Source organism: Antennarius striatus, chromosome 11 (genome assembly GCF_040054535.1).
Source record: "Antennarius striatus isolate MH-2024 chromosome 11, ASM4005453v1, whole genome shotgun sequence".
Lineage (NCBI taxonomy): Eukaryota > Metazoa > Chordata > Actinopteri > Lophiiformes > Antennariidae > Antennarius > Antennarius striatus.
In genome coordinates, this window is record NC_090786.1 from 3,423,379 (window position 1) to 3,446,192 (window position 22,814).

Below are 22,814 nucleotides of genomic sequence, written 5' to 3' on the forward strand. Positions count from 1 at the left end.
GATAATTTTATATTAGGTATTTTATACATTACTTTAAATCTACAGAAATTAAGTAGCAGCAGTTTCACTAAAAAATCTTTTTAAACGGTTTGTTAATGTGTTTTAAAATTTGAGAGATAAAATTAGACAGCTGACTCCTGTATTTATTTAAATTTAAAACAATATAAATCAATAGACATTATGTAGCCTGTATTTAAAGACCATTAGAGATCAGTATCTGTAATTCAATCATAGTAGAACGTTAAATAAAGTTCACGCCCATTCACACCCAGAGGGAGGAGCCAAAACAGGGGTGACAGCCAATCACACGCGTCAAAGGCACATTCCGACCTCAAGGGGCGGGAATTGAACTCAAAGCCTACCAATCAGAGGACGACCTTACAAGATTACTAAAAACTATGAAGAATAATGATGTTGGTAATTGAAAAATTAAATTTTAAGAGAGAGAGAGAATAAAAATGGCTCCCCTGTCTTTTTAATTTTGTAATTGTAATTTTCCCCATGATGCTCTGCTGCTGACTGGTTCTTCAATCACATCTTGTTATTTCCCACAGACTACATATAAGTTTCCATCACGTGACGCAACAACACAGGTCTCACTTTAAATGTCACTTTTCAGTGCAGTTTTATCGGACTGTCTTTGAACGCCTCATCTTCCCTGAGTAATCCGAGTAATTTAGCCCCCTTTCTTCTCCACCCCATAATATTGGTTGTTGGTCCACATTTAAACAAACGACTGCGTGTCGTGGAGCTGATAGGCTGCCGGCTGCATTAAAGTTTGATGATTGGTCAATCGGCCAATGAGAGTCGTTAGAAGCTGATCAATTATTAATACGCGTGAAGTAATTAAGTCCCAGTGGCTTTAAGAAGGAGGGTAAATCAAGGAACCACATGGTTTAATCCCACATTTAATTGTTGTTCATTTTAGAATATCTTTATTGGGAAATGTAGAAAATGCTGCTCGTTATTTATGATCTACGGTTAAACAGAGTTCCGTTCATTTGTAACGATCCACCGAATATCCTGCAGAGCCACCGATCATTAATATTCTTAATGAATGTTTCCACTGTCAAATAATGACTTATTTTGTCGTACTGAAAATTCACTATAACTCTGGTTTCTTTTAATCCATATTAAAAATGGGGGGCAAAAAAAAAAAATCCTCGGTTCCCGCGGTAACAAATGAAAACGCATCGGTGTTTGCGGCAATGTCATCAGTCTGAACATGAATTAATAATGATTCCGGCTCCATAACAATGAACGAGTGGCCCGCATTTAAGCATCAATAATTCTTAGTGTTTTATTCCGGTTCATTTGAATCCATTAGAACCACTGCAGCCTCATAATAAAACAGACTGGAGCAGTTTTTAATTAATCCAGATTATTTATTCTAGGAGTACAATGTCCGTGTTATTATGCAATTTTAAAATCTTCACGATCTCGGACCAACTTCTTCCGAAAAGGAGCCGATTTGTGCGTCTGAAGAGGATGGAGGTAAAAAGAAAGTCTTTTTTTTTTAAAAAAATAATGTGCGTGACGCGCGTGTCTGGCTCTGATTGGTTCCCTTATTGATCTTCCCCGATTGTTAATCGGTGTTTTATGAGCCTCGAACAGTCTTTAACCAATCCGGTCCGCCCGCTGCTTCTTAATCTCTCGCTGTCTATTTGGCAGTTTGATGGATGTCCGCGCGCGACGGGATGGAGGTGGGAGGGGACATCCTTCCTCCCGTCGCGCGCGCACGGACAAACCCACCCGCGTGCGCCCTCACTAGATAACGACCGGGGCTCGAGCTGAAGACGCGCAGACGGAGGAGTCCAGGGCCAGGGAGCGGCGCGCGCGGAGCAACCTCTGTGGGAGCCTCGCGCTGGGAGCGGGGGGCTCGCGGGGGCCATGGACCACCTCGGGATTCTGGGGGCGCACCTGCAGCAGCACGCGCACGTGGAGCCCATCAGCTTCGGCATCGATCAGATCCTCAGCAACGTGGAGCAGAGTTGCATGCTGGGAGTGAAGATGCACGAGCCGGACTACGGACACGCGGCGTACACCGGCGGAATGGGCGGCGCGGGGTTCCCGTGTGGGAACAACGGATATAACGGCGCCGCCAGCTCGTGCGGGATGGCCTCCCTCGGCGGGCCTTATCACGTGAACATGGGCGTGAACGCCAGCGGGACCAACGCGAACGCCGCGGGGGTCATCCGCGTTCCCGCGCACCGGCCGATGAGCTGCGGGAACGCGTCCGGTCCGCCGGTGAGCGGGAACATCAACAACCTGACGGCGCTGACGTTTCCGTGGATGGAGAGCAACCGGCGGTACACCAAAGACAGGTTCTCAGGTATAATAATACAATAACATAAAATATATAATATAATACAATATAATACAATACAATACAATATAATATAATATAATATAATATAATATAATATAATATAATATATCATGTGATATAATATACAATTAATATCGTACAAAACGTGGCTGAATATTTTGATAATATTACAAACTCTAAAACGTTTTATCAGGTCTCTGAGTGACTATCGATGATAAATCGATTAGAATGTAATTGGTCGGTATCCTAGCAAGAGGAAAAACATCATTCAGGGATGTTTTCCTGGTGGGAGCATCTGGTTTTCGTTATTTCAACCTGATTACCTGAAATTTTAAAATCAGAGCTGAACAATAATTTAACGATTAATTGAGATGAGTGATAATTGGAATAAACCGGCGTGTCACGTGTTCTTCCTGTCGGTACCCGACCGTCTGGTTCCTCCTGCTCCTCTTTAAAGGTCTTATCGTCAGTGTGTGTGTGTGTGTGTGTGTGTGTGTGTGTGTGTGTGTGTGTGTGTGTGTGTGTGTGTGTCCAGTGTGTTTGAGTTGTGTATCTTCTGCTGCTTTGCCTGCTTTGCCTTCAGGGGCATCACTTAAAGACTTATTGGAACTTTACTACTATATAAAACATCCAGAGAGTTCTGATATGATACGAGGGAATAAGAAATAAATCTGGAGCAAACACACAAGTGCGGAATGAATAAATGATTCTATTATTGTGTGTTTTTCTGCGTCATTAAGGTCTATTTTTTAATGATATTTAATGCATTCAGGTCAGATTCAGTCCTCTGCTCACGCTCTTCTGCTCTTTCACACCTTCATCCCTCCTTCATCTCCTGCTCCTCCTTCACGCCCTGCTCTGTCCGGTCCGGTCCGGTCCAGTGTCCCTCTCACCCCTCACTGTGACGCGTCGCGTAGGTCACCCCTACCAGAACCGGACGCCTCCTAAGAAGAAGAAGCCTCGGACATCCTTCACTCGGCTGCAGATCTGCGAGCTGGAGAAACGGTTCCACCGGCAGAAGTACCTGGCGTCGGCCGAACGGGCCGCCCTGGCCAAGGCTCTGAAGATGACGGACGCGCAGGTCAAAACCTGGTTCCAGAACCGACGCACCAAGTGGAGGTGAAGCTCAGTTCTTAGGTTTACATATTTCAGAGGCTTCTCCTCCTCCTGGGGTTTTAACATGTTATTATTTGACCGGAACTTTTAAATGACACATTCATGACTGACGATTGCTTTCTGACGCACAATTTTGACGCAAATATAACAAAAAACACGCAAATGTTGTCCAGAAAAAAAAAGACAGTTGTCGGGAAGGTTGGATTTATTCCAGGATTGTTGGATTAGACGTTGTAAATACTCTGCAAAAAAGTGACAGTTTGATCACCCATCCAGGTGATTGTTCAACTTTAAAATGGATCAATAATCAGGCTTTAAATGACTTCTTTCTGTGAGGCAGTTATGAGAAAGATGCATGTTTGTTCGAATAGACATGATTATTTTTAATATTTGAGGATCAAAAAGTAAAACCCAATATTTAATTAATAATGAATTTATTAATATTTATTAATATGACTTTGTTTTAATTCACGTGAAAGGCCGAGGTAAAGTCATTAAAAATACAGTTTTTAAGTAAATCAATAATATGTCAAATATTTTCCTTTAAAACTGCGATTATAATTCTATATCTGAGTGTCTTTATTTCCATTGTTTTTAAACTTATCCAGAAAATAAATGAATAGTAGGCAAAAGGGTTGTTTAAAATATTATTTATGCATTTAGCAGAAATTAATTCTTATTTTAAGTTTTCACATTATTTATTCAGCTTGATTAAAATGTTAATTAAATAATTTAAGAATATTAATTTTGTAATTTTGTTTAATTTTTGGATTATTTAATAAATAATTGTTATCTCGTTCGAGTCAAAATTAATTAAAATATAAAATGACTCTTCTCGTTTTCTATGATGAGTTGAAGTAAAGTCCGGCCTTTAGACTTTGTGTAGATTTTTGCTTTTTCTATTAATTTTGTTTTTATAGTTAATAAATTATTAAAACCTCGTAATAATTCGCAAAAAACGAAAATGAAGCTTGAATGCTTTTTAGTATCTCATAAAGTCCAAATCCTTCCTCTGTGAGACAGCAGTCAGGATGATTTTACCGACTAACCGGATTGTGAGCCTCGAACAGTTGCTTGTCTTCTGTCTGCCTATAAGCAAAAATAATTAAAACGAATGAGGTATAATAGTGAATATCTTTTCCTTGTTTTGTTTTCAAATAATATAAATTATATATTTTTAAGAAATAACATAAAATAAAAAGAATCCAAAATTTTTTATTTTTTTATTTTTTTAAAAACCCGCATGTCACAATTTGTTGGATCAACTGTGTGCTTTTTAGGATATTGTTTGGACTCATGTCATGAAACAGACTTAAATTCAGGCAAAAAAAAAAATAATTAACAAAAAAAGGCAGTTTATTAAAATAAATATTTAATTTTGGCTTGAAACGTTTCGAGGTGACCGTGATGCCTTCACGGCCTACCGGAGATCTCCACGTCTCACCCGTGTGTCCGTGTTGCAGGCGGCAGACGGCGGAGGAGCGGGAGGCGGAGCGGCAGCAGGCCAACCGGATCCTCATGCAGCTGCAGCAGGAGGCCTTCCAGAAGACCATCAACCAGCCGGTGACCCCCGACCCGCTGTGCCTGCAGAACAGCTCCCTGTACGCCCTGCAGAACCTGCAGCCCTGGACCGAGAACACCACCAAGATCAGCAGCGTGTCGACCTGCGAGTAGAGCCGGGCGCCGACTATCTGCTGGAGGCGCTGGAGGCCGGGGCTGAGCGCGGAGGGGGGGGGGGGACCCGTATCTCCTCTCAACATCACCCCCCCCCCCCCGCGGTGCTGCATCTAACTGCTAACAACACTCCCATCTAATGGGGCCCCACATCTGGATCCTTCAGGGGTCTAGACTGAGTCCTGCAGGGACCGGAGAGACGTTTTGGGAAATAGTTCAGGCCCGTCATGATGAACGACGTGCGCCGTGGACCCGGACCATCAGCTTGTTGTGTGACTGAACCTGAGAGGACTCCGTGTTTCAGAAACAGCATATTTTTCATATTTGATGTGTGACAAAAACGAAACGGTGTGTGTAAATATTTGTCGTCGGTGTTTGTTTGTGTTTATCTGCAACCTTAACGGACTTTTTACTCAGATGCGTAAAAACAGGGCACTTCTCTTTTTGCACCTTTCAATTAAAAACATAATCTGACACGTGACCCGACTGGTAACGAGTGTGATGACGTCAGAGAGGACAAAGAGGACCTCTGAAGGGGGGGGGGTGATTCAAGAGTCACTGACTGTGTGTGTGTGTGTGTGTGTGTGTGTGTGTGTGTGTGTGTGTGTGTGTGTGTGTGTGTGTGTGTGTGTGTGTGTGTGTGCGCTAGTTAAGATAAATCTTGATTACCCCAACTGAAGATTTGGAATCATTAAAATTCTTAAATTTCTTTTAGATCAGACAGAAAGTTCAATTTTCAAAATAAAAGCATCGCAGGTGTGTTAAACCCACAAATTATTATCTGAGACAAATGAGATGAAGTTCCACTTGTAACCATGGAGATTTAAAAAATGCAAATGACTGAAGTCCCTAAATAGTAAAAAGCATCCCTTTGGTGATGTGTCTAGGAAGAAAAAACATTCTTAGAATGATCTGTCTTGTAAAGGATAAAAATGAAAACCACAGACATGCTAAGGGCACCTCATCTCTTTGACCACTGGGGGGTCCAGACATGACCTCTTGTGTTCCTGTGGAGGATCCAGACTTGTGGATGACATGTTGACACTGTCAACAAAATATTCTGCTGTTAATCCTCTGGGGCATTTTCTCCATTATTACGTTGATGCACCTTTTAAAGGTGAGCCGGGGTGTTGGGGGTGGGGGTGGGGGTCACCAGGGGTCACCAGGGGTCAGAACAACCACATGAGACTCAAGAGCAAAGAGATTATTTGAAACACAAGCTGAAAAGGTTGAATTCTTCCAATGGAGAAAACCCAAATTTACCTGCATATGGACTAATTTTATTTTATTTTTTTTACAGATGCAGCAGAAATAAAACACAAAAATATATAATATTATATATAACAGCAGATAAATGCATAAAAACCCACGTGTTCAACAGATAAATGTAAAGAAAAAAACACTAATCCGGGAAAAATTTTTTAAAAGTCACGACATTATTCAATGAATGAATAAAAAAGTTACGGCCTCAGCTGCGTGTGTGTGTGTGTGTGTGTGTGTGTGTGTGTGTGTGTGTGTGTGTGTGTGTGACTAATGTGATGTGACATTCTCCAGGACTGCTTTTCCAGAAGTTTGACGAGGAATGTAGAGGAGAATTTCATCATCCACTCAAAATTATCTGCACTAAGTAACTGGTAGCCCCTTGTATTTACACACACACACACACACACACACACACACACACACACACACACACACACACACACACACACACACACACACACACACACACACACACACACACACACACACACACACACACACACACACGCACACACACACACATTTTGCTCTCGGGAGAAAAGTGCTCACTGATAAGAAAAAGGGAAAGTTTAGAAAGATACGCTGCTCACAGTTAATCCATTAAATCTTCAACAACCTTTATCAACAAATATCATCACACAAAAGACAAAAATCAAAATATGAAGTCGTGAAATACCCTGTAAGTGAAATTATCTTTGATTGGACTTTTTATTTGACTGATGTAAAATCAGCGCACCTTGAAACTCATCGCGAGCGGTTTGCGCGCCCCCTGGTGGCTATACTTAAACATAGCATTGTCCGTGACTTTCGGGGCCGGATGATGACGTAAAAGAGAGTCGACAAACAACAACAGTGTTGTGAAAGTGCCCGAGAAGAGAGGGAAGGTGTCGTTTGTTCTCATTTAAACTGCCGGCATGTCTGTTTTACGGGTTTGCTCTTCAGCTAGCAAACACAGGCTAGCCGTGGAGGCTGTTTTTAAAGGTCAGTGCGTCCTTTTTAATTAGCTAGCGGCTAAACTAGCTCCTTTGTTTCTATGTTAGCATGCGCACCTGTCGTTTTCATGTAGCCACAGAGTCTCATGTAGATTTGCGTAATGTTTCTATGGTTTCAGTCAGAGCTAGAGTTAGCATGCTATGCTACATGGTTCCTTAAAAAGTCATTATTTTCTCCTCTGCTGGCTGTTCAGGGTTTTGTCGGACGTCCAGCGGTGCCCTGAAGGACAACGAGCCGCTGAAGAAAGCCAAAACCCCGCAGGGTCGGTTTGACAGCCCGGAGGAGAAAACCAAAGATGTGCTGGAAAGTGAGAACGATAAATAGTTTAATAAGCAGCTGGAAACGTCTTTGAAAAATATCACCAGACTTTTAATAAGTATAATGGATGGAATCACTTGTTTAACTACAATAATAAATTAAACACCGTGTTAACTGTAAACTGTTTAAATGAAGATAAAGCCTTTGTGAAATAAAACAGTCTTTTACAGAACCATCCTGTTGTTATTCCCCAGAATTCCCTGATGATGTGAACCCTGTAACCAAGGAAAAGGGGGGTCCTCGAGGTCTAGAGCCCACCCGCTATGGAGACTGGGAGAGAAAAGGCCGCTGTGTTGACTTCTAGTTTATTACCCTAAAATCGACACTTTATAATCCACAGATTGTGGAGAATGTTGAAAAAGTTCCAACAGTGACTGGATTCATACGTGCAGGGAACAAGATGTGGATCCTTACAGTGTATTCTTGACATGAGGGTTGAAAAGCAAGTTTAACACAAGTGTATCCCAGCTGATAATGTTTGTACCAAGAAAAGAAATAATACCACATGTAACTTGTAGTTCTGAGATATCATTTACCTGTTTTTTTTTTTGCAATGCCTCCTGGTTCTGCTTTCTGTCAGCAAGTGTGAATTTTGAAATGAATAAAATGAAAGATGGTCCTATTTAAAAGTCTTGTATGTTGCTGATTAATTAAGAGCACATAAATCAAAATGCATAACATTGATATTCTACCAACTATTATAGGAGCAGTAGCAGTACAGTATGTGTGGTTCAAGTATTACTAGAAATTTGGACGTATGAGATGTTCTTGTACTTCCTATTTTATCCGCTAGAGGGACTCACAGCGCCACTTCTGTTCCGATTTCAAATCGGAAGGGTCTGTTATGCTGCCTTTACGTGCCGTCATGAACGTTGTAATAATGAACTTTTATTTCACAAAACAAGCTTTAAATCCAATTACTCGGCGGTTATGTTAATAATAAATCCATTTTAAGTGTTCAGTCTCTCTTATTTTCTATAATCACATTGCTACCTTATAACTCAGTCATAGCAATAATCATTTACTGATATACAGTATAACCCATTTGATTTCTATGTGTCCAAAATAACCATGATTCATTCCGCTGTCTTGATATGACTTCAGATAGATAGATAGATAGATAGATCGTACAATTAAGTACTAGGTTTTAGATGAGTTGGTTTTTTTTATAAAGCAAATAAAAAATCAGAACGATAACATTCAGCGCTCAGCTGAACGGACATTAATTTAACGGGAAGCCCGTGAAGGCAGCACGGCGAGAGGAAGGAGTCTGGAGCTGGGGTCTAAAACAAATGGACAGTCCTCGATAAATAACCTGATAAATGTGGTAAGTGAGTTATTTTGGGAACCGGACAGAGTTTCCATGGCTACATAAGGAGTTTATCAACCGGTCTTGCATTGATAGATCATCGATTAGTGATTATTGGGTCAACTTGCAGCCATCAGACCCGCTCAGCGGTGGGAAACGTGTCAAAATAAATGATAGAATTTAGAGAATAAACAGCTCGGATTTGCGATTGGATCCGAAAGAAGTGTCCAAAGTTGGTTCAGACTGCGTGTCCATTCTCTGACCAGACGCCATTTTTTATCATCTTTCATCAATTTTATTAATAGTGACGTCATAAAGGCAGCTTTGTGCGGGCTGGGGTTTGATTCAGGCTCTTTAGGGGCTCTGAGGACGTTTCCCCCTCTGTGTCGGTCACTTGTGTTTGATATCACGGCCTGTTGCCATGGTTTCCACCAGCAATGACCCATTAATAAGGTGGCCGATACAGGAAGTGAACAATTCCAAAAACCACACCCACCATAATAAGATGCCTGACTGTGATTGGAGGATAACTCATCTTTTTTTTTTTAGTCACTCACTGTTTGCTTTGTGCTTGAAGTCTACAGGACCTTCCTGCTTTGGATTTGACCAATGGAAGCCACGGGACACGAGCGGCGATGGACGACGCGTCTACTCAACAGGAGATTCCCAGATGAAACGGAGAGAGCCGCGGACTCACGACAGCCGCACAAAAGCGTTGCCATGGCGCCCAAATCCAGGTACCTGACGGACAGACGGTACTCAGCCAGGAAGCCTCTGTTCGCCACGGAACAACACGCGTCCATCTTAAAGAAGACAGATCCACCAGAACACACACAGCGGGTGAGCAGGAGTGTGTAGAATCACGTTTATTCACTGTTAGGGCTCAATTTGAGACGAATGAAGCTGCATCCATTGAAATTTAGTCGCAACAGATGAAAAAAAACGGAACTATTACAACTTCTTCTCCATTTATTCGTCTTCATTCTTCGATCATTTTTAACAGGACGAGCAGAAACGTGCAAGTTTTGAATTCCATGCATCTCTGACGTGAACAGACGAGACCAGTGTTTCATTTTCCTTTTTTAATTCTAGGACAAACAGTTGGATCCAACAAGAAGAGATGAACACCAGCTCCACCCGGCCTTCAGCGTCTTGACCAGAGCGAGAGAAGCTCTTCCCCCAGAGACCTTTGACCTCTCCCACAGTGACATCTCCTCTTCCTCTGGCTGGAGAGACGACCTCGGCTCCCCCCTGGCGGTCTCGGAGCTCCGGGTCGGTCCGTTCAGTGAAGGATCTCCTTTCCCTGTCAGAAGACCGTCCCAGCGGAGCCCCTCCAGCTCCATCCTGGAGGTCCAGAGGTTTAGTCCTCCCATGAGGCCCCGGCTGACCTCCACCGTCCTGCACCCCACCTACACCCCTCGTCTGGGGGGCTCCAGGATGGGCCGGACCCGACTGGGACAGGGAGGGAGGGCGGAGCAAAGTGGAGAAGGGGATAAAGAACGCTCTCAATCAAAAGTATCCCCAATGTCTCCCCATCAGGCGAACTACTGGGCGTGTGCCATCCCTAAAGCTCCGCCCCCCTCACCGGACAGGAGTTCTTCTAGATGGGACCCAAACAGGGAGTACCAGGCCCTGCTGGACTACACCTACCCCCTGAGGCCGGGGCAGGTGGTGACTGAGTGGAATCCCTCCAAACTCAGGGGAGACTCTCTCCTGCTCACCGACCCCAACTTTCAGGACTCGGGGATCGAACCGGATCAGCTGTGCAGCTCCAGGAGCCTGTCAGGTTTGGGTTTCTCCCTCAGCGTGGGTCATAGGTCACCTGACCTGCAGGCGTTCACCCAATCCGATCCAGACTCCAGTATCTCCCAGTCAGATCCCGTGGATTTCTCCCGGGACAGTCCGGACGGTAAGAGCAGACGTGGAACGAGTCGTCAGCGACATCATCACCGTCCTCCATCCTCCTCCTCCTCTTCCTCCCTCTCCCCTGCCTTCATCCGCTCCACCAGTCTCCTTCCGCGCTCCAGGTGTTTTGGAGGGGAGGTGGACGAAGAGTTCCGGCCGTTACCGGAGCAACTGGAGGAGCTGCAGCTGCTCTCCAGACAGGTCAGTGCTCCGGACCCTCAGGAACCCCCCCCCCCTCGACGGAGCGTTCCTTCATCGGTCTGGGGCGTCTGTCTGCAGGTGAGGGAGGCGACGGCCCAGCTGAGCCGACCCCTCGGAGCCAGTTGGGAGTCTCTGGATCCGGACGCGACCTCCATCCTCTCCTCCACCCCCCTCCTGCTGGAGAAACAGGAGGAGGATGGAGACCAGGGGGAGGAGCTCGGCGCCAAATATCCTGGAGGAAGCCGTCATTCCAGAGACGAGATGATCCGACAGGAAATGAGCGCCGCTCACACGGGTATTTAACGGATGTTCTCATGTTGGATTCTCATGGAGGTTCTTTATCCAGATTGTCTTCCTCATGTCGATCCACAGCCGACTGGGGCTCCAAAGCATGGGGGAGGAGTTCTGAAGCCTGGGTGGAGCCTGTCAGAGGAGTGAGCCAATCAGGCCTCGGGGAGGCGGAGCGTCTGCGTGGCGTCGGCCTGAGGAGAAACCAGGAGAGCCAGGAGCAGAATGAATCCCTGATGCAGCACATCCAGGTAGAAATGATGTCAAACAACATCTGACATCTGATGACATCATCACCTACCAGAGCTACAGGTCTTTAACCCCTTCAGGGTTCTTCTTTCTGATGCATACGTTACCATCACATGTCAGACATGCGTGTTTTTGTCTCTCCCAGGTCTTCAGTTCCCTCCTGGAGCAGCTCATCCAGCAGCTGTACGCGGCGTTAGAGAAGATGCAGCTGCTGGCTGTCCCCACTGTGGACACAGACGGCCGGAAGACCTCTCAGGTGAGCCGTCTTCAAGCCACGCCCACACACCTACGACCTCGTACCGTCTTTGTAACGTGGGGGTGTTGTTGTCAGAGTTTCCAGGTGGACGGCCATCAGCCCCTGACCTCCTCCGTCCTGCACACCGGAGAGCTTCTCCTCAGCTGCATCAACACCACGTCTCCATGTCAGTCCCCCACGCTGACGTAACAAATGAAAACTCCCAGCATTCACCTCATCCTTTCCCCCACTCAGTCCCTTTTGCGTTCCTTCCCTTCGTCTGCAGTTTTACGAGACTCCCTGCTGCTGATCGAGAGGCAATCCGGAGCTCTGGAGACCCACATGGAGGATTTGTTCTCCTCCATCCGCTCCACCGTCGACGGCCTGACCCGGATGAAAGCGGCCCATCGGAGCAGAGAAGGGGAGCCCGCACCTCTGGGGGTCCAGGCGTCCACTTCATGAGCGAGATCTGTTCCAGCGCGTTATTCCACTTATTTATTTTTCATACGTACCAACAGGTTCGTTCGTGTTTCACCAAAAGCAAAACTGACTTTTTAAAAAACCATGTTTAAAAACGTGTATTTGATGCGCCGTGTGTGTGACGTCACATGATGTATGTTCATCCAGTTCAGGGACTGGAGACCAGTTTGCTCCTATGAAGTTTGGCTTGGCCTTAAAAAATAAAATGTGTAATAACCCTTTTTATTCAGGGATCTTATTTCTATTTTGCTTCTTAGCAAAATAAATGGCTTTTTCACCAGCTTTGGTGAATGTCAGTTTTTTTCAATTCAAATTCAATTAAATTCAAAAAACTTTATTTGTCCCCAGGGGGCAATTAAACTTTGAACAACTGAATTTGAATTTCAAATTTGAATTTGAAAAAAATTTCAATTAAAAAAAAAAAAAGTTCAAATTGAAATTTAAACAATTGAATTTCGGACCCCCGGTGGTCCGACCCTATCTGAAGCCGGACCAAGAAGTGCCCTTAAGAAGGAATACAGGAATGTTCTCTCTAGTTCTACTGACTATCACCACATTTGAATCCCTCTGTGTTTAAATGACAAATAATTTGTCACCTAGAACCAACAACTACGTTGTTCTCAAACTATTTACCTTTTGTAAAACCACTAATATTTACTGTGAAATTATAATTCAAATAAATCTGACTGCTAAATGTTCTTGTTCTTGACTTGTCTCCACACTTCCATGACATGTTCTTCTCTTGTCTGTGTGGGTTCTCTGGTTTCATCCCATCACCGCCTCATTTATGGAGGTGTGTTCTTTCCAGTAATTCTGGATTGCATGCAAACCCCACACAGAAATGTCTTCAGGGGGATCCGAACCCAGAATCTTCTTTCTGCGAGGCGACAGTTGAACCCACAGCGCCGCTCCGGTCCATCATCAGCAACGCTTAAATATTCATGTTATGGGAACTGAATCCTGGGCTCTAAGATGACCCCACAGTGGTTGAATGACAGGGTATCACTTTCCCTGTTCATCCTCACATCGTCACACTGAGTTCACATAAACTGTTTCTCCAGGGCTGTTATTAAGAACAGTTAATATAAGGACAATAAACCAATGGTATTACAATAATCAACAGAAACAGAGAGACTGGGAGTATTGACGGGTGAGGGAGGTGGAGAATGTAGCAAGGAATTCCTGTGGGTCATGTGAGTGTAAACTCAGGAATCACATGTTGGTGTGAAACCGGCTTCAAGTGGATGTGAGATGAAATTTAGAAAACTTTTTTTTTTTACTCATAACATCCAAAAAAACTGAACTTTTTCTTGCCACCATGTGGCCACAATACCAGGAACTGCCACACCTAAATGGAACGCAGACACTATTATACTGTTAATGGTCGTCACAAGTTTATTATGATTTTGATCTCCTGGTTTTTGGGCTTTACTTTTCCTTTCTGTTTCTATTGTGGACTCTGAACTTTTGATCATCCGTTCTGCAGACCTGATGGCCTGTTGTTAGTTATCAGCCTTACAGAGAGAGAAAGCTAAAATAAACACTCAAAACATTCATGTAGAAGCAGGTTTCTTGTCCTGAAAGTGTGATACAAAACATTTTGCTTCTTTAATTTGATTGTTCTGCAGTTGGGCCAGAGGACAAAGTTCAAACTGAATAAAAAGGACCTGATGAACTACAGATTAAACCGCTTTGGAATGTCAATGCCAGACCCTTCACCACGCTTAATTGATTACATTTAGCATCTGGGTGCCGTATTGCAGCGACAGATGAAAGGAAATGCAACTTCAGATGTTTTTAAATTGAATCTTGATGCTTTTTGGGATGGAGAATGTCGTGTCAAGGCCATGGTGGTTGAATCATTCAGATTCAAAACTAAAGTTGAATCTGACTGATCACCTAAACCCCAAGAGAAAAGAATGAAGGACAGAAAATAGAAAGGAGGAACTTGTGAATTTGTGTGTGGAATCCTCATGAGATGTAGAACACATCAACATAAGGTGAGGATCCACGTGACCTTTGACTCAAACACTATCATAAAACACTTTAAAATGTAATATGGAAAAATATCTTCTTTAACACTCCATGAGGGTTTTTAAAATAAAAATCTCAATCAATCAAATTCTGCCCGTGGGCCTGAAACCATCTTGTGAAATGTTTGACGTCACAATGTGAACACCTGTGAACAGGTGCTGACACGAGCGACTACTTCCTGGTCACTCCTATTTAGAAAAAAAGAAAAAGAAAAAGAAAAAAAATGGTGACGACACGATTATTACTCAGAGGAGGATTTCATGAGACACTTGTTCACCTGAAACCGGATGAAGAATTAATAATAAAAAAAATTATAACCTAAAGTGACTCAATTTTACGGATGTGACAGGAAATAAGAATGACGTGTTTGTAAATAAAAGCCTCATAAAATATTCCCAATCCAGTCAACCCAGATGTAAATTGAAACATGCCTGATATGATTAACGATCAATGATCAATGATCAATATGTGATATATCACGACGCGGGGCGCGAGCCCGACTCGTCTCTGCCACGTTTCACTAAATGACGTCATCTCTCCAGGGCTTGACAGTTCACTCCTGCGGTAGCGACACACTTGACAGAAGAGAGGCCGAGAAAGGCGCAGGTTCGGCGGACATCCGTTTATCGGTTTTATCCTGGTAGACTTCCAGAGTGTTTCCCCACGACACGACATATTTAAACAGCGAGTTTTGTTTCCTCTAACGCCAAACAGCTGGCTAATGTTAGCGGTTCTCCTGTTGGAGTTGCAGCCATTTTGGATTTTTACGGAGAAACAACCAGCCGGCCGAGGTTTTTGGGGGCAGTGTAAGCTAGCCGCCGCTCCCGTTCTCACTAGTAAACAGCGCTGTTTACCTGCCGACGGGGAAAAGAGACTTTTCACGACTGGGAATTCACTAGAAGACGTTGACAATGAATCCCGAATAGTAAGTATATCACAAATATTCTATTCTGGTCTGACAAATAAGCAGAGTTACAAGCTAACAAGTAAGTTAGCATCGGTAGATAACTTACCGGTAATATTAGCAGTTTAGCTAAATTAGCGGCTAGCATTAGCTTAAATGTCAACCTTTTGACTTACAAAGATACTGAAAATATTTCCGTAGGTGTTAGTGGATGTGTATTATAATTTTTTTTCACTAGATTTGTGTATTTTAAAAACTTAATTGACTGACATTTTAACACAGCTGTTCCGACCAGCGGCGGCGGTATGCTAGCTTGACCACACGGGGTTCGCTTCGTTGCATTTCACGCTGAAACGAAAGTACCGGACATAGGTGTCTGTTAGATTAAGATTAAGATTAAGTGTACATCTATCTTTATGTATTTGAGTTTAGTGGGTTTAATGTAGATGAAAATACCATTGTCATCGATGTCAGTCAGAATTAGCTAATTTAATTTAGAAAGTCAACATGAAATTGAGTGGTAAACACAAACAAGACACGACATGGTTAACTTAATTGGTTTTGTTATTTGAAAGCCGATGTATTTTAACCTCTCGTCGTTTTTTGTTTTTGTTTTACTATAAGGCACTATTAGCAAACTTAAAACTTCATTATGGCAGCTGCTATCCGTTGATTACGTCCAAATATGTTCCCTTCACCTGCCATTGAGCGTGACTCAGTCCTCTAGTAATGCTGAAGCAGCCCTACATATCCTCTAAATCATGTGTGTGTCACATGGCATAGTGCGAGCCGTCTCTTTCACCACAGCAGAGTTTAGCAATCTGTCACTTCAGATTTCCCCTTGTCTCAGGTTTCCCAGTCCTAGATATTTTCTTGATGGACCAGCAGAATTTTGGGGATAGATTTTCCACAATGATGCAATGTGTTGAATGTCACCCTACCAGTTGAAAGGACAAAAAGGAATCAAAGGCCTTGAGGCATTTCTTAAAAGGAATGATATGACACATCATTGGCACAAGTATTCTGTTGATATGGATAGAATGGTGAATAGACCAAAGTTAAGAGAACCGTGGTACCTTGGATTTGCAGATCTGAGGTCAGAGAAACTTGTAGCATTGAGTCAACACAGCAGCAGAGTTTATTCTGTTTGGAGGTTTTTCTCAGTCTTGATTTTGGTCAACTGTAAGGCATTGTGTTGTCAGCCTTGAATACGAATGGCCATTGTCCACAGTCACAATTCTAATGGAGATGGTATGATTGGAATTTGTTAAAATGGGGGAAAAAAGTCGTGCAAGCAAAATTTTACCTTCACTTTGGTTGTTATTCATTATCAGTCGGATCAGAACCACCAGCACCAGTATGTATATATATATATATATATAATTTGTCTTAATGTGAGATTGTGTCTGCAAACATACTACCAGGTTAAACACCTTCTCTTCAACCTCAACAGAATACATCCACATCTCAGGGTTTCACTTCTGGATTTCATGCTTTAAAGTAGAAATCATTGAAACCGAAGGAAAAATGTATCGTCTGTTATTTTGCCAGGGCACTGGGTTTATGCTTGAGATATTTTTAGGTGTTTTAGGAGTGAGCGGCTGCATGGGATTAGTAGGAAAAAGAAAGAAGAAAGAGAACAAGGCAGAACAATAGCAGGTCTTGAAGAAACCAAATATTAGACAGATAAGCAGTTTATTTGATGTTTGGGTCTGTCAGCATTTGTGTGTGTGTGTGTGTGTGTGTTTAGGAAAGTGAAGGATTGTCATTACTGCTTAGTTTCATATGGATTTAATTTTAAGTTAAGACTTATTTTGACAGCAGACTGTCTGGAACCGCCTTGTGACACAATAGACTCAAGGTTGACTGGATAATATTAATTTAATTGAAGAATTCTCTTTTACAGTCAAACCTCGGTTTTCGAACGCTTCTGTTCTCGACCAAATCGGTTTTCGACCAGAAAATCCGAGAATTTTATGTCTCTTAACTCGACCAAAATTCGGCTCTCGACCAAACCGAAAGAAGCCGAGTGTACCTGAACGCGACTCACTCAAGAGCCGAGCGAACTCGAATGCCCAGGATGCTTCCTCCGTAGCGCATTTGTGTTCAAAGTTCGATAGGATATCTTTTATTAAAATAAAACAGTGTCTATTTCTTCCCCTTTTTATTTATGGTTAACAGTATACAGTGCAGTTTATGGTGTAAAATAGTAAAAAAATACTTCAAAAAAATTGGTTTTTAGACTTGGAACGGATTAAAATTATTTAATTTAATTATAATGGGAAAAATAGTTTCAGATTTCGAACAACTCGCTTTTCGAACAGCCTTCTGGAACGGATTATGTTCGAAAGCCGAGGGTTGACTGTTTATGATTTTCCTGATGCCTCAACATGGCTCTGAGAATTTAACATGCCATCCACATCTGTTAGTTATCCACAAAGACAGAAATCATGGTCCCAGGAACTGAAAGTACATTTGCTCCCCTGCTTCAGAACTGTGAAGATCAAGCATATTGGGCTGGAAACTCATTAAACACACAGCAGCTGGGTTTGAGCTAGATTTATTTTTCCTCACAGTAAGACTCCACACCTTGGTGCGCCTGGTGCTCGGGCCAAACTTCTGGTATGTAATCATTTTGAAACAGTTGGAAGGCGACATTCTTCCTCCTGTTTTCTCGTCGACACACCCCCATTTTTGAAAGGCCAGTCATGAACCCAAAACCTGAATATTGAGAGTTGCTCAGGTCATTGGAATAAATTCAGGCAGTTGTAGTTGAACTTTATGTGCTGGCTGGATGCTGGGGAGGGATGGGACCCAGTATCCTAGCCTTAATGGGTTTAGGTTCTGGCAAACTGACTTCACCTGTATTTCTTGGGTCTTGATGAAAAACGTTAGGATGGTAAACTTGTTCAGCTGCAGTCACACGTTAGCGGATTAGCTCAGTGGTACATCACGGTGCTTCCGTGTGTTTTGTTGATGTACTAGTTGAAATCTGTACACATTGAACCACAGTCCCTCTTCAGTAACAAATCTTTGCAGATTATGATGAAAAGCTAATAAATATCCTTTGAAATTAAAAACCTTCAGCTGTTTAGTGTGAAACCGTTATTGGATTGATTTGGAAAAAACTCATTCTACTCCAACATAATCAGAAAGGATATGAAATAAGTATTTAAAATTTTAAGTTATTAAGTCACCAACAAATATAAAAATATAAAAATCAAGACTCATTACTTGTGAGATTTGTAAGGAGTTGATGAAATCTGGAGTCTGAGGCGCTGAAGTTAAAGCAGGCAGTAATTAGATATCGTTTTCCTCTCAGTCCACCTCAACACAGAGCTTACTGTGCTTAATTATTACTTAACAAGAAATCTTATTCAACTTTTTTTTACCCCATTGTCTGGTTGTGTGCCTTTGCTATTGGGTTTCATTGCTGGGGATTATTTGTACCTGAGCAGCAGGATCCAAGTCAATCCAGGCAGGAGGACATTTTCTTTAACTTGGAACTCTCTCCTTAACTGATCACTGTAGTGCTATTTGCTGTTTTACACAAAAACTGTGATGTTTAGAAAATGAATCTTCACCCTGATGTGTTATAATGTAACAAATGATGAGACAGGACCTCTGGCCCAGGAACCAAAACTAGGTTCCTGTGGGTTAAAGTCCAGGTGGAGGTTTGAAGTGATCTCAGAGTAGAGACTCAGCACGAGCAGAAGAAAGAAGCGCTTTGAAGGTGTTTTCGACAGTCCTTTCAACGGCCCACATGTCAGTCACATGATCAGTCAGCTTCTTGTACTTCCTCCTGAAATTCTGGTCTCAGCGGTGCTCATTGTCCTGAATGTTTCCTTTCCTTGCAAAATAACGGCTTTTCAAACTGAAAATGATGTAACAACAGCAGCGCTGGTGAACACGAATAGAACACTAAACAACGTAAAATCAAAGACTGTATATTAATAGGATCCTGGTGTCAATGATAGAAGTCTGAGTTATGAACTGGTTCCCAGACCTCTCACTATGGCAGGAATTATTGTAGTTAAATGAGTAATCTGTTACTGGTTAACAATTTCTAGATGTCCTCTGATTTGTTTTTCTTCCATACACAGTGATTATTTATTCAAGCTGCTCCTAATCGGTGACTCTGGTGTCGGAAAATCCTGTCTTCTCCTTCGATTTGCAGTAAGTATCCCTCAAATTGGTCTTTTTATTAACTTCAATTGTCACTATCACATATCTGACGTGGTTTGTTAGTCAAACAATGTTAGTAAAGTTAACCTGCCTGTAAGTCATTCATTAAAGGTATAATATTACAGGCAACATGGAATTTGTGGAAGTGTTCACTCTGCCAACGCTGGCTTTCCACTAATCTTAGTCATGACTAATAGTAATAATTGTGTGTACTTAGTAAAACAGGAAGTGAACCGGATGTCTGAGCCGTCTAATTCATGACTTTTCTCTCTGCAGGATGACACATACACAGAAAGTTACATTAGCACTATTGGTGTGGACTTCAAAATACGAACCATAGAGCTAGATGGAAAAACCATTAAACTTCAAATTGTAAGTAGCAAAGTGCTCTTCATGTCAATGTCCTCTAATAATCTCTGCTCGCACAGAAAAGTAGTTCATGACAGGAGAAGTTATTTTCTTTTCTTGAACAGGATGTGAATGGAAATGTTTATTATTCTTTCAAAAGTTCACACGTCGCTCTGTGCTCTAGTTAGTGTTAATTAACATTCGTTTGTAAAAAAGGAACATCCAACCTACTACTCTTGTTATTTCTTTAACTTTTTGAAAGCTAATGCTAGGTTTAACAGTCCAGCCTGTAAAATAAACAGTCAACAACAAACAAGGCAAAGGCTTCTAATTCTTAAGTTGGGTTGGTATTGATCCTTATTGGCCCTCGTTGTTGAAGCGGTGTGTGAGGAAACATTTGTTTTACATGACGTGACCTTTAAGCTAATGCTAACACCTTCTTTTACAGTGGGATACAGCAGGTCAGGAGCGGTTTCGTACGATCACATCCAGCTACTACAGAGGTGCTCACGGTATCATCGTAGTGTATGATGTCACAGATCAGGTTTGTATGTCATTAGTTTATTTACACTGCTGTTCATTAGTCCGTTAATAAATAGGAGATTGATGATTGAGAATCAAGCATGTTTCTGTTTTTCTCTCTGTGGCCTCTTATGTGGTGACATCGTCTGTCGTTCCATATGTGATCATTTTCAGTAACGTTTGTACCATTTTATGACTTGAGGGCAGAGATAGGTGCAGTAAGTCACACAGGTCCTTGTGTGTGATTGTTGGTGACGTGTAGATCAGTTGTGGGCAGCTTTGATCAGAGTCCACGGCCCTGCTGGAGCCTCGTTGTCCTCTGTTCATATAGAGATATGAAAGCGTAGGCTGCGCACACAATATGTTGGAAGTTTGCCCGAATTCTGAAAGTTTAATCTTCTCTATTGTAGCACTTCAATGAATAAATAGCATCTGTGTGGTGACTAAAGTTCATGAGCTACAAAATCATTCTGCAGGGTTGCTCTGTTTTATATGTAATTTTTGAAACGCAATTAATCTATGAAGAGTGTGGAAAAAACAGTCAATGCAAAAAAAAAGTGCTTTTAACAGTTTTATATTTGGTTGTGCAAAAGCTGTTGATGACTTTTAGCAGCTTTGTCCTGATTTTGATGCATTTTTCTGCGTAAGGAGTCCTTCAACAATGTCAAGCAGTGGCTACAGGAGATCGACCGCTACGCCAGTGAAAATGTCAACAAATTATTGGTCGGGAACAAGTGTGACCTGACAACAAAGAAGGTGGTGGATTACACCACTGCAAAGGTAAAGCACTTAATCTCACTCTTACATTTAAAGTTATAATGTTTTTACAAATTTTCTGAGTGCTTTTATCTAAACATTTGTCCGAGACATGGGAGATTAAAGATATTCTTATCTGAATAATAACTTCACGTATGGCTATCACACTCTAAATTTAAAATTGACAACTGCTAAGAGATCTAATCTATTTTGCTGTGTGCAGGAGTTTGCAGACTCTTTGGGAATCCCCTTTTTGGAAACCAGTGCCAAGAACGCCACCAATGTGGAGCAGGCCTTCATGACCATGGCTGCTGAAATCAAAAAGAGGATGGGCCCGGGGGCGACAGCTGGAGGAGGGGAGAAGCCCAACGTGAAGCTGACCCCCGGCACTACTGTCAAGCCTTCATCAGGAGGATGCTGCTGAGAGAGAAACCACTTCCACTTTGATGCCCCGCCCTCTCACACTGCAGGCGCGTCAGCCTGGCCGTCATCCCCGTAAAAAAAACTCCCAGCAAAGCCCCACCACAACAAGACAGGACAGAGAAGACATGATTCACAACATGGAAATGTGAGAACAGGATGAAGTTGCCTGCATTTGTACTGTATATAATATAGTCGCACTACCAAAAAACAAATAAAGCGTCCTTTTTGTCATTCTGTCATATTATTGATGAAAAATTCTAAAGATGGGTGATCATCCCACCCGGCCCTGATTACTCCTCCTCATCATCGCCTTTCTCAGACCTCTAAGAGACTTCTCTCTTATTTGGCTCTCTGAATACAGGTTCATGAGAGCAGTGTGTGTGTGTGTGTGTGCGTGAATGAGTGAGTGTGTGTTTCTCTGCATTCCTACGGTGGGGTTTAGTAAATGAATCAGTTTTCTTTAAGATTTCTGTCCGGTTGGACCTTGTTCTGTTTCTTTTTGGTGTTTATTTTGCTGTTTGTGTCAGCATTTCTGTTTGTCACCATTTGAATGTGTGTGTGCTGTTTTTTAATTTCCCTCGCCATTCTCTGCACACCATTGTCTCAGTCCAGCATTTGAAGTCCAGTGCAAAACTATATGTACATAAACATTATGTATATAATGTCAAATCTGATTTGCCAGTTCTGTAGTGTTCAAAACGTTATTGGGCTAGTCTTGACTCTTTATGTCTGCATTAAATTTGTGGCTGAACTGTGAGTTTGTTGCTCAACATGTAACACTTCAACTGAAAATAAATATTGTACTACCAGACTGTATGAAGTGGGAGAATCTGTTGGCAATTCATGGTGTAACGTGTAGAAAACCTGTTGGAATTATTTATTCTGCATTGATTCGGCATATCTCCTGCCAGTTATCTCCTGCCAGGTCTGTTTGCAAATTGCTGTGTAATCTCAGTACAGAAGTGCATATATAAAATACAATGTTCTCTTGTTTCATAATAAAGGCAACTGAATTTGTTTTGAAATGAACCCTATGACTGGTGTTTAGTATATGCAGAATGATGGTAGAACAAGGCTCCATTGTGCATCTATGTGTGAATTCCAAGTTGTTGGTTAGTTAACCTAATTCTTATATGTGGCCCACTTTCTGCTGACCACGTCTGTCAGCTGATTCACCAGGAAATCCAGCAAAGCTGTAACTTCCACTGATACGGAAATGTGGGATCATGTGTCTGATAATGTCCGGAGAGAGGAAAGCAGCACTTTTTAGAACAAATCTCAC

General features: G+C 42.4%; 4 protein-coding genes across 5 annotated transcripts; all 4 read left to right on the plus strand.

Moving 5' to 3' along the window:
* Positions 1-1,890: 1,890 nt before the first annotated feature.
* Positions 1,891-5,119, plus strand: tlx1 (T cell leukemia homeobox 1). The gene is made up of 3 exons (XM_068328089.1): positions 1,891-2,332; positions 3,247-3,448; positions 4,909-5,119. The coding sequence occupies exons 1-3, from the start codon at positions 1,891-1,893 to the stop codon at positions 5,117-5,119; spliced, it is 855 nt and encodes a 284-aa protein (XP_068184190.1).
* Positions 5,120-7,205: 2,086 nt separating this feature from the next.
* Positions 7,206-8,340, plus strand: sdhaf4 (succinate dehydrogenase complex assembly factor 4). Its single transcript, XM_068327928.1, has 3 exons — positions 7,206-7,363; positions 7,569-7,682; positions 7,888-8,340. Exons 1-3 carry the CDS (start codon positions 7,297-7,299, stop codon positions 7,995-7,997), a joined length of 291 nt encoding a protein of 96 aa, XP_068184029.1. The 5' UTR covers positions 7,206-7,296; the 3' UTR covers positions 7,998-8,340.
* A 594-nt stretch (positions 8,341-8,934) lies between these two features.
* cep68 (centrosomal protein 68) lies at positions 8,935-13,046 on the plus strand. 2 transcript variants are annotated; one of them, XM_068326893.1, is made up of 8 exons: positions 8,935-9,020; positions 9,580-9,842; positions 10,095-11,108; positions 11,187-11,403; positions 11,481-11,647; positions 11,791-11,901; positions 11,977-12,067; positions 12,167-13,046. In XM_068326893.1, exons 2-8 carry the CDS (start codon positions 9,612-9,614, stop codon positions 12,340-12,342), a joined length of 2,007 nt encoding a protein of 668 aa, XP_068182994.1. In that variant the 5' UTR covers positions 8,935-9,020; positions 9,580-9,611; the 3' UTR covers positions 12,343-13,046. The 2 variants fall into 2 exon arrangements, with proteins under 2 accessions (XP_068182994.1, XP_068182995.1); XM_068326894.1 differs by lacking the exons at positions 11,977-12,067; positions 12,167-13,046 and having other exon boundaries at positions 11,481-11,708.
* A 1,874-nt stretch (positions 13,047-14,920) lies between these two features.
* On the plus strand, positions 14,921-22,561 carry LOC137603432 (ras-related protein ORAB-1-like). Its single transcript, XM_068326896.1, has 6 exons — positions 14,921-15,319; positions 19,402-19,474; positions 19,760-19,855; positions 20,280-20,375; positions 21,002-21,133; positions 21,333-22,561. Exons 1-6 carry the CDS (start codon positions 15,306-15,308, stop codon positions 21,531-21,533), a joined length of 612 nt encoding a protein of 203 aa, XP_068182997.1. The 5' UTR covers positions 14,921-15,305; the 3' UTR covers positions 21,534-22,561.
* The last annotated feature ends 253 nt before the right edge of the window (positions 22,562-22,814 follow it).